Source organism: Benincasa hispida, chromosome 10 (genome assembly GCF_009727055.1).
Source record: "Benincasa hispida cultivar B227 chromosome 10, ASM972705v1, whole genome shotgun sequence".
In the NCBI taxonomy this organism is placed as follows: domain Eukaryota; kingdom Viridiplantae; phylum Streptophyta; class Magnoliopsida; order Cucurbitales; family Cucurbitaceae; genus Benincasa; species Benincasa hispida.
The window spans coordinates 51727897-51755812 of record NC_052358.1 but is presented as its reverse complement, the minus strand read 5'-3'; the positions used below and the strand labels follow the sequence as shown (position 1 = coordinate 51755812).

Here is a 27916-nt window from a genome sequence, read left to right as displayed (position 1 = left end):
AATATAGTATAAATATCTAATATATTCAATTTGTTGTCTTAATGATTATTCAATTATAGTATAATAATCTAATATATTCAATTTATTGTCGAATGATTATTCAATTATAGTATAATAATCTAATATATTCAATTATAGTCTAATGATTATTCAATTATAGTATGACTATTAACTCTTTTTTCTCTTTTTTTTTATATAATTCTATGGAAAGTTCAATAAAGTGAGAGACTCTCGCTTTCTCCTAAAGATCATCGCTCTTCATTGCGATCTCTCCTTAAGTTCTTGCTCTCTCGATCTCACTTGCATCTCCCTAAGATCTCACTCTCTCGATCTCGCCCTGGCTCTCTCTGTATTGTTGTTATTTTGCCATTAAGATTGTACGTCATGATTTCATTCTCTACTGAACAATCACAAACACTTCCTTTATTTATAGAACTACTACATTTGTTTGTCTCGTAGATAAAGCTAATTCGGAAATTAGAGTTCTGTCCATATCTCAAAGGTACCATTAAGTTGGTAATCCATGCATTTGGCCATGATTTCCGCGACTAGAGTCGCACTGCCTGCATAGGGTGGGTAGCGCGTGGGGGTTTACCCCTGTCGCCTGGTGTCCATAGCTCCAAGCATAGTGTGCAAATAATACCTAACATATGTGCTTGGGAGCTTGGACGTGTCGAGGTCCAACGGGTCCTTGCGTCGGAACGGAGAGAGATAGCGGGATGTTGAGTTGAGCTAGAAGGATGGCTTGTTTGGAGTACGATGCGAAGGCAACGTGGTTGCTTGCATGGTCTAGATGGAACCTTATCCCCTCGCGGACGAGATGACCTCAGGTCTTTCCTTGTTTGATGGCGATGGAAAGGGGATTCGACCAGTCGGAGCAAAAATTGGAATGAAATTAGAGAGTGTGAGAAGAGAGTTGTTTTCGAGCTCTCGTTGTGCACGACGATTTGCCCGTGCTCGTCCTCGCTTGAATGACTCTGCGTCTTGCTGTAGGGTAGGGGTGCGGATAAGTCGAGTGTTGTTCGGCGATTTGTCTCAGATGGCGTACGGCGCGTGAGTGGTGATCTGGTAGTTTTGGGTTGCAGGCGTCCGGTGCTCAGGATGCATCGAACTGTCGACGTCCGACTCCTCTTCATTGACGTGCCCCGAAAGAAGTGTTTTCGAGAGCGGAACTAGAAATTGATAACGGTTCTTGCATTTGCTTACCTCACTGCGACTGGAAGTGTCACGGCGTCTCGTTTAGTCCCTTTCTGTCGGCAGCCTTAATGGGTGCACGACGAAACCCTAAAGCTCGCGGTCGACTTCCGCTTAGGGCCCTTTTTCCAAGGCTTGTTGCGGCCGCGTCGTGGTGCTCGCTCGATCGCGATTTCAGGCTCTTGGTGCGCGTGCAAGTTTGGCGCTTGCATGAATTGCTCGCGCCGGTATGCCGGTTTAGATAGTCTCATCGAACGTGTTGCCTCTGCATATTGCTTTGATTACGAATGACGCTCGTCGCCAGTTATTGCGCAATGTAATTGGCCCGTGTTGATTTGGTGCCTGCTAGTCGTCCTGCTGGAAAGGGACGGGCTGGTGCTATCATGCTGGGGCTGCGACGCTCGTGTAGAGATGCTATCATCATCTTTTCGACTGGTTGATCTGGCCAGTAGTCATATGTCTTGTCCTCAAAGATTAAGCATGATGTGTAAGTATGGAACTAATTCAGACTGATGAAAACGTGTGAATCGCTCTAGTGGGCTGCGGCAGATTGAATGGCTCATTAAAGTCCAGAAATTAGATAGCCGATTATAGTTATGTTTGAAATAGGTATCTCTGCTACTACGGAAAAATAATACCTAGATCCACCCCGTCAATCGTCAATCCCACAAGCCTCCGTCTAATTCGAAATGATAACAAAATGCATAGGTTGTTAGAAGTAGCTCGAGTACATAGATACATATTATACCATCTCATTACTTTATTTCCTCTATAAGGGGAAAAAGAAAAGTAATAAACCTGCAATCTCGAGGGTGGATGTGTGTCGAAACTTCAACCTTCGACAACTTAAACGAGATTCACGAGATTTCCCTTGTCGAGTGTTGAAGTTTCGGCTTATGTATTGTTTCCAAGTTTTTCTTTGTTCGTCAAGTTCTCAACGTTCGACCTCTAGCCTCGAATTCCCAAAACAACAATATTTCTCTAATAAGTTTCAAAACAACAATATGTCTCTAATAAGTTTTGAAAACAACAATATTAATATAAAAGGTCCGAGATTGATGCATGGTACATAATTTTCAGGTCCGCTTTATAATCATTTAGATTTTTTTAAAAAGAATTAATTTTATTAAACATTCATTTCACTTCTAAATTAATAAACTAAAATTTAAAAATAAAAAAACTAGACTCCATTCAGTAATTATTTCGTTTTTTTTTATTTTTGGTTTTTGAAAATTAAACCTATAAATACATCATCTACTACTAAGTCTCTTGCTTTAGTATCCACTTTTACCTATGTGTTTTTGAAAAATCAAGTCAAAATTTAAAAATTAAAAAAAAGTAATTTTTAAAAGCTTGATTTTGTTTTTTAAAATTTGGCTAAGAATTCAACTCTTATATTTAAAAAAGACGAAAATCGTGATAAGAAATTGAGAGAAAATAAGTTTAATTTTTTTTAAAAAAAAAAATTGTTACCAAACATGACCGAAAATTTTGGTTCACATTGACATGTTTGATAAACTAGGATATATTTTGGCCTATATGTGTAGTTAACCCATTTTCTAATCATTTATGCTCAAACTATTCCTTTTTAGTTAATCATACAAAATAGACTTAAACTTTCTTATAAGTTTTAATTATGGTTCTAGACCTTTTTTTTTTTTTTTAATTTTGAAATTTGTTTTAAAAAATATTTTTGAATGGTTGTTAAAAAAAGAGTATTTTTCGTCATTAAAATAAATATACAAGTATAATCTATACTATATCTAAAAGGAGTAAAGTGGGAGAATCTTTATGTTCCTATTTTATCCCTCATATTTAGATATATACCTATTATACCCTTAGTTATTTAGATGTGAACCTTTGCACCTTTTTTTATAAAAGCATCATTTCATTTAGTAAAGCATCCCTTCATTATTCTCCCTCATGCATCAAAACCCCCACATACTTTTCTATGAAAGCATCATTTCATTCCATATATATTTAATATGTGTGAAGGGACTAGAGAGTTTAGGGTCATCTCTCCATCCATCTTGTTACACTTTTCTTCAAGTTGAGTATAACTCTCTATTTGAGAAAATGCAGACAATTTTGATGTGGTCACCCCCAAAAACAAGTCTTCTAACATGATCACAATCAGTGCAAAAAATTTTGCTTATTGCATCATCTTTTATATTAGTTGAGAAAGTATTTCTCCCTTCATTATCATTTTTTCAATACGTTCCTAACATTTCATCAATTAGCAAAACAAAAGTGGTCAAGAAAGAAAGAGTCAGAACAAAAAACAAGTAAACTTTCTCAAGTTACCATTAGATGGATCTCTTTAGCTAGATAAGCATTAAGAAACCTCTAATCCAACTAGTCAGCAGTAGAAATTTTAGATTTTATGTGGATAAGATTTAAGAATATAATTAAACAAAAAAAATTTGGCCATAAATATTTCAAAAGCATAAATTCATGGTTCAGTGACATAGCTTGTACTATTCCCAAAATTGAAGGAAAAACAAACCTTCTACAGCAACCTCATGATTCAACTATAAAAAAAAGTTGAAAAATGAAAAGAAAATGTGAAATTAGAAAAAAAGGAAGAAACTAGAATATATTCATCCTTGTTTAGCTCCCAAAAAAAATGAAGGAAACCAAACACCTAACCTCATTTTTCCAGAAATCATATAGAGCATATCCCCATAGTTTAGTAGAAACTAAACACAACAACAATATTAGAAGCAACCAATTTGAGTGGAATAAGGAAAATACATTTATCCTAGTTTAGTTCTTGAGAAAATGAAGGGAAACCCACATTTCCACCATATTCCCCATTATCTCAAATTTTCCAAGATACCATAACAATTTTCATTTAAATAAAATATTGTCAATCTTTTATAACAAAAATAATAATAAATTTATAATTAAAAGATATAATTAAAATACCAAATTCTCATCATTTCTAAAAATTAAAATTCAACTATATTACAATATTTAAGGAATTAAAGTAATAAATTTTTTAAATTATTATTAATATTAATATATATTATAGTTTATAATTTATGATCTATATAACAAGTCGGGGTGGGGCAGGACACGGGTGGGGTTGAGGGAGGGGAATACAATCTCCGTCCTTGACCCCAAATGATAAATGGGAAAAAAATTCATTCCCCACTCCCTCCTTCATTCCCTGTATAATCGGAGATTCCCTATCTGCGGGTATTTTAGACATCTCTAAGAATAAAGAGATATTGGATTACATACATTCAGATCTTTGGGGGCCGCTCAAACATCTTTCTTAAAGGGATCAAGGTATTTTCTGTCTCTCTCACTTATGTTTTTTCTAGGAAAAGTTGGGTGTACTTTTTAAAAACCAAAGACCAAACTCTAAAAAAATTCATGCTTGATTTCAAATTGAATTGAAACCATCAAAATAGATGATGTTTCATGTACAAATTTAACATATATGAAAGTGATTTGTACTTTCTTCAATTTGAATGAGTTATGTTTGATTTTGGCCAAGTAACAATTCAGTTGAGTTAAATTTAACAAATGTTTTAATTTTGTATTTATTTGATATTATTTTGTATTTTGGAGAGTTACTAAGTTGTTATTCTATAAATAGCAACTTGTTTCTTTATTTGTAGCATCACATTCTAAAATTAAAGAACTCTCTCATTTCTTTTTTTTTTTTGATCTTGAGTTGAGTTGAGAGCACACTTCCAAAGTTCTACCAAATCCTTGTAGTTCAAGGTTTTTTTTTTACTGAAATAATCGTCGTATCATGTTGAGACGATCATTCTAGTCTGCTTGCAGCCCGTGCAGAACAATCAACGTCAGGACAATGCTTATTAGAAGCACGTCTCGACTATTTATTAACATCTCCACAATATTTTAAGGTTCTTGGTTATTTAAATTCATAAGTATTATTATATTATTTGGCTTACATTTTAGTTTGTACATTATTATTGTATATACTATAATTACTGTATCTAGTTGAGGTGCAATCAATTTACTAATGTATTAAGTTCTTATATATCATTTTCTCCAACATATTCATGCTTTTACTTCAGTGAAGATTAAGTTCAGTATTGGTTTTGTACTTGGAGGAGTCTAAGTTCTAGCTTTAAGAGGGATTCTTGGTCTTAAGAAGAGCCTAAGCTATCTTGTTTTGAAGTGTGTTTCAAATAAGAAGATGAAAAGAGTAATAAAGAAACACGAGAGAGAGTCTCAAGTTTAGGGGGAGTCTAAACTCTTCATTAAGAGTAAGCTATTTGAGAGTCTTTGTAGAAGTTGTCTAACATATAAGTAGTTCATATTAGGAGTGCAAACAAAATCACACATTGGTTAGGGAAAGGAATGATCATGGATATATAAGTAAGAACAATTATCTCCATTAGTATGAGGTCTTTTGAAGTGGTTCCAAAAACAAAATTATAAGGGTTTATACCCATAGTGGACAATATCATACTATTGTAGAGACATGTAGACGAGATTTGTTGTCTACTATGATTCTCACATTTTTTTAAAGAAATGCTTGAATTCTTAGCCAAAATTTTATAAAATATATAGTTTTCAAATTTTGGCTTTATTATAAAAAAAACATTTTAGAAAAAGTGAAAAAAAAGAAATTATTAAGCAATGCAGAGTTTATAAATTTAATTTTTCCAAGCCCAAAAAAAATCAAAACAATTATAAAGCGGGACTAAAATATTTACTTTTGTGCACTTTTTGTCCTACTACTCAACTTAATTTTTTAGGATGTTTGGCCAAGGAGTTAGGAAGTGATAAATGGAGTTATGAACTCCACTATTTGTTGGACCCAAGAAATTTGTTGGACTTCACAATTAAAAGATATCAATATTATGTTTTATTAACTCTTTACTTGTAGGTTTCAAGAATTTACGATTCTCCAAACTTCACAATTTCTTAAACTTCGCAACTCCACAAAATACGTAAAGTGTGTATTCCATTATTAGACATTACTCCGAAACATAATTACCAATTCAAATGAGAATTAAAATGGAGTGAAGTTTAGATGTGACAATAGTACCCAAAAAAAGAACAATAGACTAAGAATAGTGATGAGCAATGTGGGAAAGTTTGTGGAAGAGATCCAACGGCTTAGACATCATAACCATATGATCAGATCCTGTAACTTCCACAACAGCAGTTGGTGGGTTTCTACGAATCACCCATTTTTGGAAGCTCTTTTGGATAACCTTATCCTTATCCAAAACAACAAAAACTCGTTTGACGGCGCCATACCTTTGTTTCGTCAAAACTAAATCCTTGTTCCATTGTTGTCCCTCGAACAAATGGGTTGGTCTCATCAGTGTCCTCCCTAATGTCAAGTCCTTTCGTACCAAAATTCAAAGTGTTTAGCTTAAAATATCGTTTTGTACTTCAAATTTACTCTATACTTTCAAATCTTCCATTTTATTTTCCTTTGTGTTTGTAATAAATTTTAAATTTAATCTCCACTATATTAGCTTCTGATTTTTTTTTTCAAAAACATATTATTGTCGGTTAATATTTTTACTCTAAATTTTGGCAACAAATTCACATTTTATAGTTTCTTGAATGAAAATTATTATTATTATTATTATTGAACAAATTTCGATAAAAATTAACATTGAATGACTAAATTTAAGATTTATTGAAAGTACTACACTAAAATTGGACATTTGAAAGTATGAAGATTAGATGCAAATTCCAAAGTATAGATACCAAAATAGTATTTTAACTAAATGTTTATATTCAAACATTTCAGTATTATTCGGTAACCAATTCGTTTTTAGTATTTGATTGTTGAAAAATATGCTGTTTTCTATGAGTTTTTAAATTTTGGCTTTGATTTTGAAAACCTTCATAAAATCTAGACAACAAAACATATAAACTTATGATGGAATAGATGTTTATAAGCTTAATTTTCAAAAATAAAAAAACGAAATGGTTACTAAACGAGACCTTCATTATTAGTTTTCTATCTTTAAATTTTATTTAATTTCTCTCCATTTTCATACACGGTTTTTAGGTTTTTTTTTTTTTTTTTTTTTTTTTTTTTTTTTTTTTTAAATAAACACTTGAATTCTTAATTAAATTCTATAAACAAAAATAAATTTTAAAAAATTAATTTACTACTTTATTTAGTTTGTGAAAAGACGATTTGGTTTGTGAAACCATTAGTAGAAAGTAAATAATAAAATAGTTACCAAATGAAATAGCTATCAAATGGGACCTTAACAAATCTAGTTGTATTTAGCTCATGAATTAGGTTTATTTATAATGAGAAATTACGTTGGATAAGGTTAAAAAATCGAACTTGACTTTTAAGATATATGGTAACATATACTATATAGATATAAAGATATGTTTCAACAACTAAGTAACCTTTTCAAATTATCCAATGTATGATATATAAATTTGGAGTTGTAACAAGTTGAAACTTGTTAAAATATATGGTAATTAATAGTTGGTTAATTTTACCAATTGATTTCTAATATTTTTGTATAGGTATTGTGAAGTTCTACAAATCATAAATATTAATAAAACATTACCAATGGACATAAACAATTGATTTACCTCTTTGGGGCTTTTGTTGAATAGTTTAGATGCCAAGAACAGTGGGCCAAATGTCAAAGTTGTTGGAGGGCTTTTGGGCCCATTACCAAATGTATAACGGCTGTCTGGCCCAAAATCTATCCTCTTGCGAAGCTGCCAACACAATAAGTACCATAAAAAAATTACATTAAAACTTTGGTTTTATATATATAGTATACAACGAGCTCAAAATATTTGGTATCTACTCTCTTAAATTAAAGATATTGATTTAGTTATACTTTACTATCAACTTCGTGGTTTAAGGTTCGATTCCCCCACCCCACACTTTAATTATAATACCTCTTAATATATATATATATATAATTTCAATTGACATACTGTTCATACTATCAACCTCAATACTCTGCATCTCCATTTTGTGTTTGTGTTTCTATTTACCATGAAGTTGGCTATAAAGTATTTTGCCAACAAGAGTGTAGGTTGTTCATACTATCGTGGTTTGAGGTTCGATTCTCATGTCCACACTTTAATTACAATTTCTTTAAAAAAAAAAAGGATTGAAACAAAACTGGAAACCTAAGAATCAAGAGTATTTAGTGAAAAATTGAAGTTAACAATGAAAATATAAAAACACTTAGTGTTTTGTTTAAAAAATACATCCGAATTTTCAAAAAATTAAAAAATATTCTTAAACTAAAATAATTAGAAAAATACTTTTTATACGGCCAATACTCATTTCAAAATTATCCTTGAAATGTCAAAAGTTGCATGAATACTTGTCATTAGTGTAATGATCAATTTGTTTAAAATTTTATTGAGTTCGAAAAAAATCAATTTAAAATCAAATAGTAGATATTCTAATTTTTTTAAGATAGATGCTCCCATTTTTTTCTAATTTATTTAATGACTTATCAAAACAATAACGATGTATTTGGTTATTAACACACACCATATTACAAACATACAACTTTTTAAAAACATTTAAGTTTTAAGGACTCCTTGGTGCTTCCATTTTTTTTTTTTTTTTTTTTTTTGTTATAGTGTGGTTATAGTGTGTATATATATGGGAGTAATTTTTTTTTATGAGATAAACAAAGGTTAAACAATAAACAAGAAGGGAGAAAAAATAAAGAAAAATAGAGAAGTGCTACACCATAAGTTTGAGGGAAGGGACAGAAAGAAAATGGAAGGGAGATGATAGGTTATAAAAAAGCCATAAAAAGTTCATATATATTTTTGTAACAAGGTATTGATGATTTCTGTCCATACATTAACCATTAATATCATTTTGAATTTTTTCTAAGTTTAAGACTATTTTTTAAGGGAAATTTTTATTAATAAAAAATTCCAAAAGTATTAAAAAGTTTCAAAATACTTTCTACTTTTGTATTTTTTTTTATAAAATGTATAATTTTTAAATATTTTTTTTTTATATTTATATTTATATATATAGTTTTTTTTTTTTTTTTTTTTTTTAAGTTTTGAAAGTTTACAAAACGATGATAAGAGTGTTTCTTAAATATTTTTAAAAGTTTGTTATTTGTAAATTTTTAAAAATTAAGAGTATTTTTCAACAAATATTAGGTCCAAGAACTTTATATATATATATATACATATATTGGAATAAAGTAATATTAATAATACCTGTTGAAGTAGAAATGAAGCGTTTAGGGATGGGCCAGGCATGGCGGCGGCGACAAAAAATAGCCACAGATATTTTATCCGGAAAATCCTCCATCGCCTTCGGAGATGCACAGTCCGCCTTGGCTGTGCCCTACCAGAATCACCTTCTCCTCCTCCGCCACTCCGCCATGAAATCCGTCAACGGCTGGACGTACTCGCTAAACGATTTCAGACTCTCCGCCTCCCTCGGATCAATTCCGGCCCCCGCCATGTCTAGCACCGTCACTCGGTGCCCGGCCGATCTGAGCAGCGTGTATAGCTTGTACCATGACCAGGCGCCAAGGCAAGCTCCGTGAACTAGAACGAAGTGCTTGCCACCGGGGCTGGACGGCGGATCTGATTTCGTTTTGGCTAGTGTAGAAGAAAGGAAGAGGAAGAAGAGAAGTATATTCAAATAATGCATTTTTTTTTCTTTTTATTTTGGGGGTTTTGAAATTATTTTACTTTATCCAGCCGGATATATATTGGCGTTTTTATTCAATTTTGGCCACTTAATGATGAAATTTAATTTCGACTTTGACTTAAATCTTTCATTAAAGTTTTATGCCTGTTTGGACCTCTAAACTATTTCAATTTCGTGACAGATTTTAAATAAATTTTGTTATTTGTTATTACGTGAAAAGAGAATTATTTTAAGATTCGAAGTGATTTAATATCCTATTTTTACTTTAAAAAAAACTTTCTTCACTATAATATTTGGATTTTACATGATTTCATAGTATTTAAAAGTAAAAATTTTAATTAACTATGGCGTATTCAAATTTTCAATTGATATAAAATACTTATTTTTTTTTTCAGATTCCATCCAAACATAAGATGTTAAATATTTTTATTTCAAATCTTTCTCATTCCAAACAAAGTAATTTATTTAAAATCATTTTTCAAATTTAAAAATCGCATAACTTAAAATCATTTCTTAAACTTTCTTGAATCCAAATGGATGATTAATATTATGATTAAAATACTATTTTGGTATTGGACTTTGAGATTTGTTCAATTTTAGGCCTTGTCCTTTCAGTAAATCCTAAATTAGTCTCGAGTTTTGAAGGATGGGTATGTTCGATTCTCATGTTTTCAAAATGTAATATTTAAGTCCTAGAATTTTAATAATAGTTGCGGTCTTTAAGTTTTTAAAATATACTTTAGTCCCTGAGTTTTTAAATATTGATTTTTGAAGTCCCTTGAATAGTTTATTATTATTTTAAATAACTAACTCACATTTTAAATTAGAAAAATAATTTTTTTAAAATTACTTTTAAAAACTATTTTTCTAATTTAAATACAATATAATTATTTAAAATAATTAAGAAAATTACTTTAAGGACTTTTAAACATATTATTAAAAACTTAGGAACTAGCCAAATGCATTTATTCTTAAGAACTTGAGAACTTAAAGAAACATTTTTAAAATTCAAGAATCAAACACACATACGTTTCAAAATTTAGGCATTAAAAAAGGTAAGTTTCCCTAGAAAGTTTTTGAAAAAATTAATAATAAACTAGTATTAGGGACTAAATTTAAGATTTATTGAAAATACATGAACTAAATTTTGATATTTGAAATTATAGGGACAAAATTTAAACAAACTTCAAAGTTCATAGACTAAAATGATATTTTAACTTAATATTATCGTTCACTTTTCATAAATAATGGTTCAAAAGTACAATGAAAACAAAAATGCATTTAAATTTTGGACAAAAATTGAAATTTAAAATAGTGTAGTAATGACTTATAACGAAAATTGGGGCCACTTTGTTGCCCAAGTCTCAATTTTCATCCCAAATGTTAAGGAATTCCTACTCTAAACATAGTTTTGAATCACTTAAAAAAGGTCGAAGATAATATTGCAATTTTAAAAGGATATGAATATTTTTTGTAATTTAGTTTTAAATTATGTATGAAATATAGAGTTTGGTCAAACAAAATTTAACTTGAAGGATGAACCATAAATATATTAGATGGTAGATGAATGAGATGTTTGAGAGTGATTCTAAATGGTTAAATTCACTTTTATCATTTTCAAAATCACTCTAATAATATTTTTACTCATTAAAAATTATTTTTTAGTATAAAAATTACGTTTAAAAGTATAAAATTAAATATTAAATAATTATAAATATAGATAATAAAAATAATTTTAACTATTTTAAAAACACTTCTAAAATGGATCATAATAGTAGACTATCAATGTGGACATGGACGAATAAAGTAGTAGTACAATGAAATGAAACTGGTAAACGTGTTGACTCTTGTTGGGCTACAAAAAGTCATGACTTTTTGTAGAGAGTTTATTATAATGTCTTTGATATTTATTGAATATGAAATTTAAAAGTAGTACCTTTTTTATGTTTGAATTAATTAGGTGCACATATTACACACGAATTTGGTTGGGGGATAGGTTAGTGATAAGGTATTAATTATATCATATTAAAAATAGATGGTTCTATTCTTTACTTTGCAATTTGTTGAACTAAAAAGAAAAGAATAAAACACAATTGGACAAATTGGAAATAAACGGAAAGATATGAATAGGATTGTTATATCTGGACCACGAGGAAGATATAAGTATATAACATGTAGTCAAATTGGAGTGTCACATTAAATTGTGTAGTTGTAATCACATTGCTGAATATTTAAATGCATTTGTCGAGGGTGGCCTCGAGCAAGTTCCAAAGCTCACAAGGCGGGCCCAAACCCAAGGAGAACTGCGTCGTAGGAGAATGTGTATTCCAAAAGAAAAAAGTTAGAGCCTTGGTTTTGAACCGACCAACTGACCTGATAAATATATACCAATTGAGAAATGATTGGCCGATACTCACTTTAACACCCTACAGCCTCGAGCATCGTAAACAATCTTGACATCACCAGAGTTACACGTAGTTACATGTGATTGTCAGAAGAAGGACAATATAAATAGCCTCTCGACAATCCTAAAGAGAAGAATAAGTAATTTTCGAATGAGATCTTTGACATACAATATAAATATTATTGATTGAGATATATTTAATTTACTAAAATAGAAATAACTGACTTTTAGAAACATAATTGAAATTTATGGAATTATGTGATGAAATGTATAATTAAGCTCCAAAGTTTCAAAATCTAACAAAATTATTTCTTGTCCTCGTGGGCTTCGGTCCTTTTCAAACTAGACTTCGGAGAGGGAAAATTAACAACATTTAGTCGTTAAATTCAAAGTTAGAAATTTGTTATTCTACCATTAATAATGACTTCCATTATTAATATGAGTCAACGATAAAGACTTTGATTCTCAGTCCAAGTTGCTTTTAACATTAAAAGATCGTCTTTGTTTCTAGCGTCAAAACATAATTCAATTGATATAAAATATATATTTTCTATTAAAAGATAAAAGGATCGAATCTTCTACTTCTACATTGTTATACTAAAAAAAGCTTTAACATTTAGTTTGATTTTTAATAGTGCATTTGGTATAATTTGTGAAAAAAAAGGGAAATACCCTCTTAGTCCCTATATTTTAGGTTTAGTTTCAATTTAGTTTGTATGTTTCAACTAACACTTTGCCCTTGACATTTCAAGAATGCTTCATTTTAGTCCTCAAGATAACAAAACCGTTAGGCCATCTAACGAAATGTTGACTAGATGATGACTAGGGTCATTTTAAGCTTCAATAAATTGATGATATGGTTATTCAGTCTTGGCATGGTAAAGAAAATGATTGTTTTTAAATAAAGGAAGATGAACCAACTTATTTACAAATAAAAGACCTAATCGATTTCTTACAAGAAAAATACATAAAATTTATGAAAGCTATTTTTTTAAAATTAAATGTAGTCGTATTTTGTCTTTCTTAATAAGATCTTGGTCAATTTCTTACAAGAAAAATACATAAAAGTTCACGAAAAAAATTGATTTTAAAAGATCTCCAACTTCTCAAAGAAAATTCTCAAACCCTAAAAAGTTAGATACCATTTTTTAAAAAAGAAATTCATATTCTCATTGAAAAAGCGATGGGTTGACTCAACACTCAATATACGGATGTTAAACGAAAAGCACTGACAAGCACTATAACAACAAAAATACTAACAAGAAGTAAACAAGTAAAGGTACATAAAAGTTGGTAACCTAGTTCGGCGATAATCCGCCAACGTTTGGAGGGCAGTGTGCCCAGGAAAGATAATCCACTAATATTAAAAAGTCAAGCAATTACAACGTAGTGCTTATCTATAATACACCAGCTACTTCAGTGGCTCACGTAGAATTCAACTCCAAAGTCACATAGGCTCCCCCTAGATATGAGACTCCCTGTCAATTGTACTTAGGCTCCCCCTAAGTGTGATAATATTAGTGACGAACATTTCGACTTTCGACAGTGTGTGAGACTTTTATTAGTTTGGTTATCTTCCTTGTTACTTAGTGAAGTCCCTTCACATGAGAACTTGGGTCCCTCTAAGTCTTGAGACAAAAAAGAGAGAGTTCTCACCCAAGAGTTGAGAGTGAAGACCAACTGTGGAGACTGTTCAACTTCTCGACGTGTAACAGAGAAAGGAGTGGCAATTTTCACTAAAGGAGGAATATTCCGAATGTGGTTTTCTCTAATTCTTTGTTTTTCTTTATTTGAATGCTCTCAATTTTGTATTCAAATATGTTCTTGAGAACCATGAGTGTTTAAACTCTTTGTTTTAGGGAGTTATTGGATTTACATGTAGATTTGAATTAATACTTAGGAATTTTATGGAATTGCATAACTCTTTATCTTTTAATGTTACTATTTTCAATTTATATTTATTGGCCATCAATAAATGCTAGATTGAATGTTTAATTCGGTGGATTGCATGCTTACCGGACTTGTAACATTAAATTGTTATTAACCGATCATGTAGTTAGGAGAGTAGTAAAAGTTGTTGATGACAATGTTTAATGTCATGAGATTAATTTGATATCACAATGTTAGTTATTATTTAGGATCACATGAGAAAGAATTATTTTCGAAAGACAATAATTCAAAATTTTGTTTCTAGACTTAGATAAATGGTACTGCTTAATTCCATGATTGACCTAGGTATTGTTCAATGAAGTATGTAATGAAACCGACACCCTAGGACACTCTTTAATTCTAAAATTACATTTGTTTGTCTTGATTGCATTTCAATCAAAACATCATTCAATTTGACTTTCTAATTTCCTAGCTAAAATTGATATGGTTCTAAATAGATAAATAATAACTGTTTCTTTGATCCCCCAGGAAGATACTTGACCTTTTAAGTCGTTTTAGTATATTACAACTCCACCGTGTTCGCTTGTGCGTAAATTTTCCACGTCACTTACTCTTCACAAGGTCACGAATAAAGTGATAACTAATGTCAATGTGTTTAGTATGGTTGTGTTGAACAAGATTTTTGGATATAATAATTGCACTTATATTGTCACAGTAAAGAGTCATGAAATCTTGTGTGACATCATACTCCTGTAACATTTGTTTCATCAATATCAACTAGGTGTAGCTACTTCCTGCAGCAATGTATTCAGCTTTAACTGTCGACAAAGAAACACAGTTCTATTTCTTGCTAAACCATGAAATCAAGTTGTTCCCAAGATAGAAACAACCCCCAAATGTCTTACTTGCTAGAGATTATTTAGAACGAGCATTGTAGATTCTGGTTGTGACAATGTTGATACATGCTTTGATGATATGGCTCTGTATATTGACTGGTTAGATAGTCTGCAAGTTTGTCGCAAAATGTATAAGCCCTTGCCTCCTGAGTCTTTGTGTGTTGTGAGTGAGGTAGAGAAACCTATTGTGGAGTTGAAACAATTACCTACTCATTTTAAATATGCATTCTTGGGTGAAACTTCTTCTTTTCCTGTTATTATTTCTACTGATTTGAATGAACTGAGAAGAGAAATTACTGAGATTATTAAGGGACAATAAATCTATCATTGGTTGGTCTATTGAGGATCTTAAGGGGAATAGTTCATCAATCTGTATGCATAGAATACTGATGAAAGATTCCTTTACTCCTTCAATAGAACATCAAAGAAGATTAAACCCTGCCATGAAGGAAGGCATTGCCTTGGGGCATAAAGTATTCAAAATGGGTTAGAGGTGGACAGGGAAAAAATTTCTACAATTAAACAATTGCCACATTCTACAAATGTGAAAGGAGCTAGGAGCTTCAGAACATGCAGGATTTTACAGGAGATTTATCAAAGATTTTCCAAAAATTGCTAAACCCTTGAGTAACTTGCTAGAAAAAGATGCTATATATGTTTTTAATGATGTTTGTTTCAAAGCCTTTAATTTTTTGAAAGAGAAATTGGTTTTTGCTCCTGTCATTGTTGCAACTATGTGGTCTGAACCTTTTGAAATAATGTGTGATACTAGTAATTATGCATTAGGTGTTTTCATAGGCCAATGTAAGAATAACATTTTTAGCGTGATATACTATGCTAGTAAAACTCTTGATAGTACTCAACAGAATTACATTACTACTGAAAAAGAGTTGCTAGATGTTGTGTTTGTTTTTGATAAGTTTAGGCCCTACTTATGTGGTTCTGAGGTAATTGTTCATACTGACCATGCAACTTTGAAATATTTGTTTGATAAGAAAGAGTCCAAACCTAGATTGATGAGATGAGTTTTGATTTTTAGGAATTTGATTTTGCTATAAAGGATGGGAAAGGATGTGAAAATGTGGTTGTAGATAGGGATGACAACGGGGCCGAGTCAGGGCGGGGATGCATTCCCCATTCCTGTCCTTGTGGAGATTTTTAATCCCCATCCCCGCTCCATTCTCCGTTTTGGGGAGTTGGGATCGGGGTCGGGGATTCGGGTCCTCGCCTTTTTCTTTTATTATTTTTATTATCTAAAATTAACTAAAATTAGTATTTATATTAAAATTGTAAATTTTATGCGATAATTTAGTATTATTGTTAAAATTTTATTTTATTAAAATTATTAAAATTGTAAATTGAAAATTAAAATTAAAAAAAAAAAGAACTAAAACAGTAGCTCAAGCTACTGTTTTAGTAGTATTAGTATATATGTATATATTAATAATTAAAATTAGAAAAAAATTATAATTAAAAGTTTTGTTTCAATTTTTTTCTTATTCTTCTTCTTCTTATTATTATATATGTGAATAATTAAAAAAATTGGGGCAGAGGTGGGGATTGGGGTCGGGGTCGGGATAGGGCAGGGATCCCCTCCCCATCCCTACCCCGTCTCAGACTGGAGACCCGATTTAAATACCCGATTTGACCCTTATGGTCAAACCGAGGATGCCTCGACCCGATCGGGTCGAGGACCCGACCTCGCGGAAAATTTTGTCATCCCTAGTTACAGACCATCTTTCTAAGCTTGAGTTTGAGAATGAAAAATCTAGCTCATCTATTGTTGAGACCTTCCTTGATGAATGTCTCTATCAGGTAAAGGTTAGGTTACCTTGATTTGCTGACATAGTTAATTATCTTGCAGGTAAGGTGTTGCCTCCAAATAAACCCACACAGCAAAGGAAATTTTTACACAAATCAAATCTTATCACTGGGAGGATCCTTTTCTTTACAAGGTGTGTGCAAATGGTCTCATAAGAAAGTGTGTCCTTTATAAGGAAGTTGTAAGTATTTTGAGCTCCTGTCACTCTTCACCCTATGAAGGTCATTTTGGACCAACTAGAACTGCAGCTAATGTACTTCAATCAAGTCCTTATTGGCCTTCACTTTTTAAAGATTGTTATACTTTTGTTAAATCTTATGATAGGTGCCAACGTACTGGCAACATCTCTAGACAATATGAATTTCCTATGTCTGCTTGTTGCGCTTCAATCATGTTTGTGCTTTTGAAGATAAATAAAGATGAGAATGAATGATTATGACGAAGATGTTCAATCTATCTCTTGGTATGAAGATGATGATATGTGTTGAACTGAAGATAGATTTATGTTCATGCATACCTTGCTAGTTTCATACAAGTTCTCTTAAGCTAGACACAAGTATAAATCTAACTTAAGTACCTTGGTAAGTCCAGGGTCGAACGCGGGAATTCTAGAGTACACTAATGCAGGTTTTGGTTTTTGGATCTATTGCAGTGGTTTCCAAATTGGCTGATGTGGATTGATTATGTACACTAAACTACTAGCACGCATGCAAGAGAGAAATATGAGTTCAGAAAAAGGGAAAAAAGGTTCATGGATGATTGGATCAAGCATAGATAATATGCGTTGATTTCCTAGTGAGAACAACAAGCCTATGTAAGCACAATGACAATGAAAGGAAACGGTGCAGATGCCTGCTAAAATCTAAGTGTAAGCGTGATGTGTTGGAAGTCTATTATTTAATTTATGCTCAACAACTCTCGATGTGGATGCCAAACTTATCCTATCTGTAGGTTGCATGCGTTAGTTAAAATGAACGAGCGAATGATATGAATAATTTTATCTCTAGAACTACTCACGCCCTACCTTGATGCGTTTAACAAGTAGCTACTCTTTCGAGTAACTAATTTCTTTTTCACTTCAATCAACTGATTAGGTGGATTCAAGCAATAAAGTTTATGCACTTATCAAGCCAGAAGATTCACATACATAAACACTTCAGATGGAGATGTGAAGAATGGTTGAGATTGAGATTGAATTAAAGAAATAAGTCTTTATACATATAATCTTAGTTCAATCAAATGGGACAATGATTGAGAATGCAAAGTAAAAGAAAGAAGTCAAGCCGCAAGGTTCAATTTCTTGTCCCCTTTGGCTTGTTTTTATACATGTTGTTGCCAACTCGATGGAAGAGTTGAAGGAGATGTTTCTCTTGAGCTTTTCTCCAACAGCAATTGGTTACCAAGGGTGGAAAATGGCTAACTTTCTAGCAAACTCTTTTTTGTAGGCAACATCTCTTTATATAGACAATCAGAACAACCACTTTGTGATTGCATTAAATTCCATACCCTGAGACAACCGCCTGCCATTCTACCTTGATCAGACGCCATCAGTCAGATGCGCATGCTTGCAAGTTATGATTTGGCATGGACTGCACGAGATAAATGTGTCTTTCATGTGTCAGGTAAGTTGGATGCATGCCCATTTGGCCTTGTCTGCATCATTTAGTAAATTTTTCTAATTCCTGCATTAAAGTGCGTTAGTGATAAGTTTTTCACTTAAGAAGATACTTTTGCATGAGTTTATCACATATATACAATTTCATGTGTTTTCCTTTATCATAACTGCATTTTCATCACTTATAATCCTAATTATTCCAACTTTGAGAGAACAATAACTTGTATTTCTACAAGTTATCACACCCCCCAAATTTTGAACAATGCTCATCCTTGAGCATTCCTAAAATAATTTCTTAACATACTCTTATAGCCTTAACGCAACTAGCTCCACCTCTCATCATGTCCTTTAACCTAAGAGTGTTTGTTATGGGCATTTAGAAATATAAGTTTGTTCCCTTCCTAAAGAAATATATACTCGATCTCTTATGTGGCAAACACATTCTTCAAAAATTCTTTTGCTTTCCAAAACATTTCCATCTTTTAAGTTTAGTAATGCATTAGAAGGTTTTCTTGTTATAAAAATCCTTTCAAATACATGTTTTTATTTCTTAAAGACTATCCATGTGTCAATTTAGGTAACTCACCTTTGTTTTGGGTTGTCCCCACGGGTGTCATGCGGACATCCAACTATAAGCAAGTGCCTTTCACGACTATACTCTTATCTAAGCTTTATGTTCTCTTTCTTGGGCTTAGATAACGGAGTTTGAGATGCGTTGGTCCTAGTTACTTACCTTTATTTTGGTTTGACCCTCACGGGTGTCATGCGGACATCCAACTACGAGTAAGTGCCATTCAATCTTAACTCATATCAAATTGGGTTTTCCTTTTGCGCTAATAGTGGAGTTTTGCTATTATGTCTACATTTTTTTTTTTTGAAGAAATAAGTGAAATTATAAATTTTTATAAACTAGAGAACGCATTAACTCAAACCTCCCCACCCCCAATTTTTTTAGGTCAGCAAGGTCATCATTACTGAAAAAGAACTACAAAAATGCCTTAGAAAATTTCAAAAGGAGGTTTGAGGTGAGGCTTGCACATGGGAAATGAAAAATATATCACAGTAAGGTTTTTAGACTTAGATTTCTAACACCTATCCTAAACACGTGAGTATTAGACGTTAGTGTCATCATTGAGGTATCAAAACATGATGCAAGACACAAGAATAATGATAAAGGAAAAATAAGAGGAGTATTGAAGACAAATACAAGGATTAAAATGATGTAAATTTCATTCATAGAAAAGATGTATACATGAAAATCAAAATGGATAAATGCATACAAGAAGTTGATAAAAAAAAATAATCAAAAGTCCAACACCCCCAGATTTGTTTACGAGGTCGGTGCATCGTCCCTGCATTTAAGGACATGGTCTTTATCCATGAATCTAAGGGGATCACGCAAGTGCTGCGGTATTATAGGTGGGGCAAACATTCCCATCAAGACTTGATTAATATACTGCATCATGAAGTCGCATTGTTCTTGACTTCTCTGCGCTTGTTGATGCAAGTAATCCCTTAAAATAATATTTTGGCATTCCAATGTTGCCTGTTGCAAGTGAAGAGCTTCCATGGATGTGACCAAGGGTCAGAGTTGTGCTTGGATGAATTGTTTGAGCTCATCTATGTTGACTTGTGTGGTAGAAGGTGTAGGTACATTGGACTGGAGAGGTTATGGTTCACGCATCTCCTCAATTGGACTATTAGTGGTGTGAGCATTGCTTGTTCCCAATCCAGTTGGTTCATAGATGACTATTGGAGGGTCAAAGGTAGGAGATTGTTGGAGTTATCAAGAAATAAGCGGAAGAAAATGGAATCATTAAGCGCTCTAATTCATCAAATTTAGCATTTAAGAAAGCATGTTCATAAGGAAAAAGTGGGTTTCAGAAATTACCTTTGAAGAACTTCTTTAGTCCACGAAATTAGCTTGAATTTCTACTTCAAATGGTTGTAGGCGACCACTTAATCTTCCCTACTATTCTCTTGGAACCTAGATTGGATTGTGGAATCCAAGAGGAGTTTAAATTCAAGGGAATTTTTTTGACAGGAAGATTGGTTTTTGGTGTACAAAAATTGAAGAAGACTTCTTCAACTAAAACTAGCTTGATTACAAACTGCATGTCCCAAATCTCAAGTGAATGTAAATTGTTTTATTCAGATCCAACATGCAATCACATTGCATTAAGGCTTGACACCACATACTTAAAGAATTTGTGTGTCTAGCCTATGCAATCAGTTGGACCGTGTGCGTCTGGCGATGGGCATCTGGGCGCGCCTGGCCTATGCGATCAGCTGGGCCTCCTGTCTTCCAATGCCAATTCCTCTGTTCTCACAACTTCAGTTCAAATGGCCTAGAGCCTCTTACTTCACTCCCCTCTAAACAGTCTCACACAAAAATTACTCAAATTGCACCAGTGGTTTCTGAAATCTAAGCCTCTCAAGTTGCCCTATTTATAGGTGTCCGAAGGTCACCAAATTTTGACACCTCCTCCTTACTTGCATGTGCCCTTCCCTTGTGTTGCCAACACCTCTCCTTGACACCTCTGCCCTGAAGTTCTTCTTCTTCTCAAGCCAACGTATGTCTCTCACTTTGCACGCCTTCTGATGCTTCCACCTCGCCTTTGTTCAAGCCCAAAACTTCCTTGGCCAGCCACTTGTCTAGATGAGTTGTTAACTTAACCTTGCTCTCCAAGTCACTCCTTGTCAACACATAATTTATCTCATGGTCGCATACCCCTCTTGATCGCATCCCATTGTCTATCCCTTGGCTTTTTCTTGTGTAACACTAACCTCAAAACCATTGTAAGACTCTCCTTGGCCATACACTCCTTCCCACACATGTTTTACTCTTGGTGCATCCATTCTTGTTCCAACGTAACTTCTCATACGATCATCCTCTACACTTAGGCTATCACATGGTATTTTTCTTCGCATGCTAAAACAACTGACACCAAGACTCCTCGCCAATGCCATCCCTTGTCACTTGCGTCCCATGAGGCTTTCCCTAACCTCAAGATGACTTAGCCATCGCATGGCTTTAATGCAAAGGCATGCCTCATCCATTCATATTATCAACTAACCTCAAATTTCCTTGGAAAACGCCTTGTCCTAACCTCTCAAGTCCTTGTATGCCGCATGCTCCTTGCTAACACATGGCACACTCTCAGTCCATACTTTTCGTTTGACATGTCCCTCATGCCCCTTCCTAGACAATTATTTCATGTCATTACTAGGCCAACCCATATCATGTGTCCATCATGGACTTGTCGAGCACAACATTCATTACTTGGTGTCTTGACCGCGTACTCCACACCAACACATAGTGTCTCTATGTGTTCGACACTTAGTCAATAAGCTCACCTAACCTCTAATGACAATGTCATCGCCTAAACTTGAAATGGCAAGGCCACTGTTTTGCACACCTTCATCCCAATGCATGGCATCAATGCATGCTTCCCATACTTAGCCAAAATTTTGTCTCCTAAAACCTAACTTAACTACAGTTTATGTTTTAGCCTTTAAGGTCTAGTTTTCAACACTTAAGTCATTTTCCTCCTCTTTTATCCTTCTTCAAGCTTTCTTACTAACCAAGTTCTAACTTAATTCACTTACGTGAAATTTCAGAGTTTTACACCCAAATTTTATTACTTATTTGCAACGATACTTTAATAAGTCAAAATAGATGCTACTGAGGGGCAGTCAAATACTCTTTCATTGAAGCAAGACAATCTTGACTAAATACTATCTCCAGAATAAATCTTATTCCTGTAGTCACTTAGTTATTGTTTTCGGTAAAAAACTTACTAACGCTTAGTAATTCTTGTAAGTGTAACCTTTTGTTTTCAGACCTCAGAGGTTGGCCCCAACGATGCTACCGAATTAGAGAGTCAAGGTTGAGAATCAACCTAAGAAATCCTATCCATTTCTGGAGTTTGAGTTGTTCTGAATCCCATGTCTGAGGGGATAGCTGCCATAAAACGACTAGCATATGTCGCATAAAGTCGACAAACATGTGCAACATAGGAATCTCACGGTCCAAAATAATGGAAGAGACCGTAGGACATGTTGACACACACCCTTCACCCACTTACTATGAACTACCTCCCCTATTCACCTTGCTATTGACCCATGCAAACACTTTCCGAAGTCACTCTTAGGGTGACAGAAGTCGATCATGGATCTCACGGTGTAAACTCTTAAGGACGTGAGAGCTAAGAACAACATATCGTATATGTTATTAATCTCACTCTGAAGTGTTCTATTTTTTTTTAGGTAAACATTTACTTAGGTATATTCTGGCTAATAAAACAACCTAAGTCTAGGTGATTATCCAAGTATAATGTTTATATTTGGATTTTAACCTACGATGTCTAGGTAAACCAGTTTTAAAATCTCACATCGCTCACACATGCTCATAAAATCGGGTTAACAATGCTCAATTATTTGGTTATAATCCTTAGGTAGGAGGTGTTCCGTAAATCGTCAACTTAAATACCTCCAGCCTTAGACAGGATTATAGACCGTTTGAGTTTGTAACCAAATTTTACAAGATAATGACCTATTTTAACTATTAAAATAAGTTGTTATTTGTTAGTCCTAGGTGAGCATGCCTCTTATCTTTGTTATGGATTTTAAATGTCTAATTTAGTTTTTATAATAATTATAAAAAAATAGACATACTAATCATCCATAACATACATCAAGCATTTTGGGATTTAATATAACACTTTATATTAAATACTTGAAACCCTAAACATGCATACTATATATTATAACTCTTTATAACATATTTTTAATGCATGCTACATACTTTCTTATGGTGGGATTTTAAATCTACATGATATACTATGCATATACAAGATTTATTTAATTATAATTTACATTCAAAATGCATAAATAATTAAACACGCATTGACATAGACTAGTTTTGGCATTTTAATCAAGCAAAAGGTCTAAATTATTACAATAATAATTAGAAACTCCTTCAAAGTGCTTATGGTGTTCACGAATCAACCCGAACCGAACCTAACCCATTCGAATTAGATCTCTAAAACTCCAAAACAGGTTGAACCAGCCAAAATGAGGCTGAACCGAGCCTCCTAGACCTGAATCGGCTGAACCGGTTATTTTGAACCGCCAGTTAAGTCGCGTGTGCACTTTCTGGTCTAGGATGAGCAACGTTGCAATGCCTCAAACTGATGAAGAACGGCGTTGCAATGCTGTGTGGGAAACGTTGCAACATTGCCTAGCAGTAGTTTCACTTTTGAAAATCTGCGGCTGACCTCTCTTGCTTCTTTCTCAATTACAACTTAATTGCAACTTTATTGACTCTAACAAATTTAAAGACTCTTAATCACACATTAAGGCCCATAGACAAAGAGCCAATTACAACAATTACCACTTAATTGAAGAGAATTTTAATGCCAAAACTTAAATTATCCATATCACCAACCATTTTCATACTACCTATGAAAAACACCCACGAAGCTAAAATTACCACGAATTGAGTGCTTAAATCATGCTCTGATACCAATTGTTAGAGTTAAAAAGAAATAAACGGAAGCAAACAGAATCATTGAGCACTCTAATTCATCAATTTTAGTATTTAAGAAAGTTGTTCATTAGGAAAAAGAGGGTTTCATAAATTACCTTTGAAGAACTTCTTCAATCAATGAAATTAGCTTGAATCTCCACTTCAAATGGTTGTAGATCACCACTTAATTTTCCCTACTATTCTCATGGACCTTAGATTGGATTGTGGGATCCAGGAAGAGTTTGAATTCAAGGGTATTTTTTGGAGAGGAAGATTGGTTTTTGGTGTACACAAGTTGAAGAAGACTTCTTCAACTAAAACCAGTTGGATTATAAACTGCATGTCCCAAATCTGAGCTGAATGTAAATTATTTTATTCAGATCCAGTATGCAATCACATTGCATAGAGGCTTGACACCACATACTTAAAGAATTTAAGTGGGAATTAAACAGAGTGGGTCAAAAGTACCTACTTGGAAGACCTTTGCAGTGGTCCTTTGTCCTCTAAAGTGACCTCTATAAGGGGATTCATGACATTCATATAGTATGCATTGTATCTCAACTTCGGGAACACATCCACGTATGATCAAATCAGGGCCTTGATTGTAAAGAAATGGCTCATCCCAAAAGTAAAACTTGTTGTCGTGCACGAGCCATTTCCTTCTTTGGGTGTTAAACTCTTTGGGAAACTATTTGGTGGTTAAGTAATTAACAATATCAGCATACCAAGGTTCTAAATCTTCAACTTTAAGCAGGCGTTCGTCAGGAATTGCTTCTTCAATTTCAGCCAGCTCCAATTGAATTTCCTTATTCTCCAAGCATGATAGGTGGTCAGCCACCTGATTCTTTTTTCTATCCTTAATTTCTAGATCAAATTCTTGTAGCAGTAATATCCAACGAATGAATCTAGGCTTTGCATCCTTTCTATCCATAAAGAACTTAATGGTGGAGTGGTTGGTATAGATGGTTGCTGACACGTGATGGTAGGAAATTGGAAGTCAATTTTACTCGACAACCAATATCCCATGGACACGGTATACGATGCATGTTCCTAAGATATGCGTTGATAGTCATGCGTTAGACTGATAATGCGTTAATGAATGTATGTGACGACCATACATCCTGCCACAAGTTTTCTTGCGTTCACGCCAAGTATAACATGAACGCAAGTTTCTCGGGTAATCCGAGGTTGAACACAGGGACTTGTAGCTATATATATGCGGTGATGTGCATGCGACGGTATAAATAAAAGAATGGAGGGGATGTTGCTACGTTAATCCTACTTTTACTCCTATCTAACAGACAACGCAATGAGAATATGCATGAAAGGTAGAGATGTAACAAACCTTGACATGGAATAAATATATGGGAGAATAGATAAAATGCGGAGATGTTTTCATTGCAACCCTTAAGAGTGACTGCGAGGGCAACTCTAGTTGACGCAAGCCAATACGATCATGCTACACTCATGCATAGTGATGCTTGAATTTATGAGGTGTGGAAAATATGGATAATATGTGTTGATGAACAGCATTGTGCACTCAAGTTTACCCAGAGGAATCCAAGTGTAAATTCCTTTGAGTTTCCTAGTAAGTCCAGAGTCGAACACAGGGACTTGTGAAAATAGTTGCATTGGAGATTTTTATGAAAACTTGCGGTAATCAGTTGAATAAAAAAGTGTTGGATTGTTGTTGCGTTGATGAAAATAATAATAAATGCAGCATAGTTTGAAAAGAGTTGGCAAACGGGAAATACGATGAATATGCGGTGAACGGGTTGAGAAGGGTTTCGGCTAACACTCCCTAGGTTGAGTTCATGCTTTGCGATAATGCAACATGCATACAATAGTAAACCACCTCTCGGTGTGAATGTCACGACTTCTAAGGCTAGAACGCATGCGATAAATATGCGATAAGTTTACAGGGTTTACACATAAACCTCTATCTCTATTTATGCAATGACAACATGACATTCACACAAATGCGACCACATAATATCACTCCTATTCCTAGAATGCTTGCGATGCAAGTTGACACACATAGCTTATCTCTAAGTCCCTATCTCTTATTTATGCAAGCCTAATCTTGCTCTTTCAAGTTAGATTCTAACCTAGCTCTCTCGAGACATTAGGTTCTTTCTTTAGATTCTCTCTCGAGTAACTCTAAAGGGGTATTTTGCACAGCATAAAACAAGACAATCACAAGCAATGAACTTCCTAGATCATGTTAGCTTAGTTCTTCTCAACCCATTCAACTAGTTTAGCTACTCATACGTATTAAGAGAGTGAGCAGAAGTAGAAATAGAACTTCCATTGAATAGATATAAGATGAATTACAGAATAACAATGCAAGTATAGTAAAGGTCCTGGAGCAATTTCTTGCCACCAGGCGTTACACTGTTCTACTCGTGCTCTAAAGATATTCTCGCTTTCGCGAGAGTCAACCTGCTCTCTGCTCTTACACCCCAAGGTTTTCTCTCGAGCCGCCTTGGACGATCTCCGGCGTCATCACTTTTCTCTAGCTCCGCTGTAAAAGTGGAAAAGAAAACTATGAATAGTGGTGTGAACTTGTAAAGTGATGTGAAGTAATCGACTGCTTAACCCCTTCTCTGAAGAATGCACTTGGTATTTATAGGGCATCAAAGGTGAAAGGCGACTTCTCTCTCCTGGTTGTATAGATGAGACAACTTTAATTCCTGACTGATGCGCCAGATAATTGTCATCGATAAAGCTAGATGTACTTTGTGACCGTTATCGGCTGTCAACTTAATTTGGATCTGACTACCGTCAGCTTTTTGTCCCATCGATCTTAATTGTCCTTTCGTCCAGGTGCGCCTACCTTGTTGCAGTGATTCTTCTTGGGTGGATGTTTGCAAGCACGATCAACGCAAAGTCTTGCGGTGAAGTTGCGCTCGACCGATGTGTTCCTATGATCACATTCCTTGCATTGCGTTAACGCATTATTCTGCACAAAAATATAAAAGATCAACTGCTCTAATGTGTTGAACGCATGGGACTGCAATATTATAGAATTTATGCTTACTGGACGTAATTTAACATATTCTATCAATGCAATCCAACATTGTTTAAGAACTTAGCACTATGATAACGTGCATTTCTGCCTATTATCACATCCTCAAATTTAAACAATGCTTGTCCTCAAGCATAAGCTAAAGATTCCTTTAGCATGTTAACCGCAAAGTTTTCTTTCCTAGATTTCTCAAGGATACTTCGTTTAGATCCTATATGCTAGAATTTCCTTAAGTCTTATTCAAATCTCTTCCTAAAATATTTCTAAGAATTAGGGATTGCAAGCTTAACTTTCAAAAGAACTTTATTGAATTTCGGAACATCGCATGATTTATTTCAAAAAGAAAATTTTCCACCAGGGTGTCAAATGATTTATCCTTGCACAAAATTTTCTTATTTTCTATTTTTTTTCCTGACCTTCTTGGTGCTGATCCAGAGTGCTGCCTTTCAGTTTTGGCTTGCGCCTCACGGGGTGTATGCAGTCATCCAACTACGGAGAATGCACTTTTCTCAAACTAAACTCATACCAATTTGACAGTGGAGTTCGTCATTATTTATGCATTGATCTGCTGCGTGATTTACTTTCGTTTTGGCTTACCCCCACGTATTATGTGGGACATCCAACTCGGCTAAGTGCCTTTCACAACTTAACTCTTTATCAATCATGTAGTTTTCCATTGCATTGATAATGGAGTTGTTATTCTAAAAAAATCATCTTTTTTTTTTATTTTTTTGTAGCACAAGGTCGGAAACAAATACCCCACCCCCAAATTTAAAAAGGCGAAAATGCCCTCATTGCAAAGATTAAAATAAGTCATGCAGATGGTAAAAAAATGCGTTGTAAAGAGAGTTGAAAGAAGCTAGCAAACTTTAACTTCAAGAATATTTCATGAGTGAAAAATACGT

The 27916-nt window shown here is 33.7% G+C and overlaps 1 protein-coding gene across 1 annotated transcript; it reads right to left on the bottom strand.

Annotated features, from left to right (window-relative positions):
* Positions 1-6023: 6023 nt before the first annotated feature.
* On the bottom strand, positions 6024-9904 carry LOC120087560 (salicylic acid-binding protein 2-like). The gene is given in 6 exon segments (XM_039044362.1): positions 6024-6533; positions 7762-7893; positions 9385-9441; positions 9443-9484; positions 9486-9544; positions 9547-9904. Coding segments are annotated over 6 exon segments (855 nt in total). The 5' UTR covers positions 9827-9904; the 3' UTR covers positions 6024-6248.
* Positions 9905-27916: the final 18012 nt, after the last annotated feature.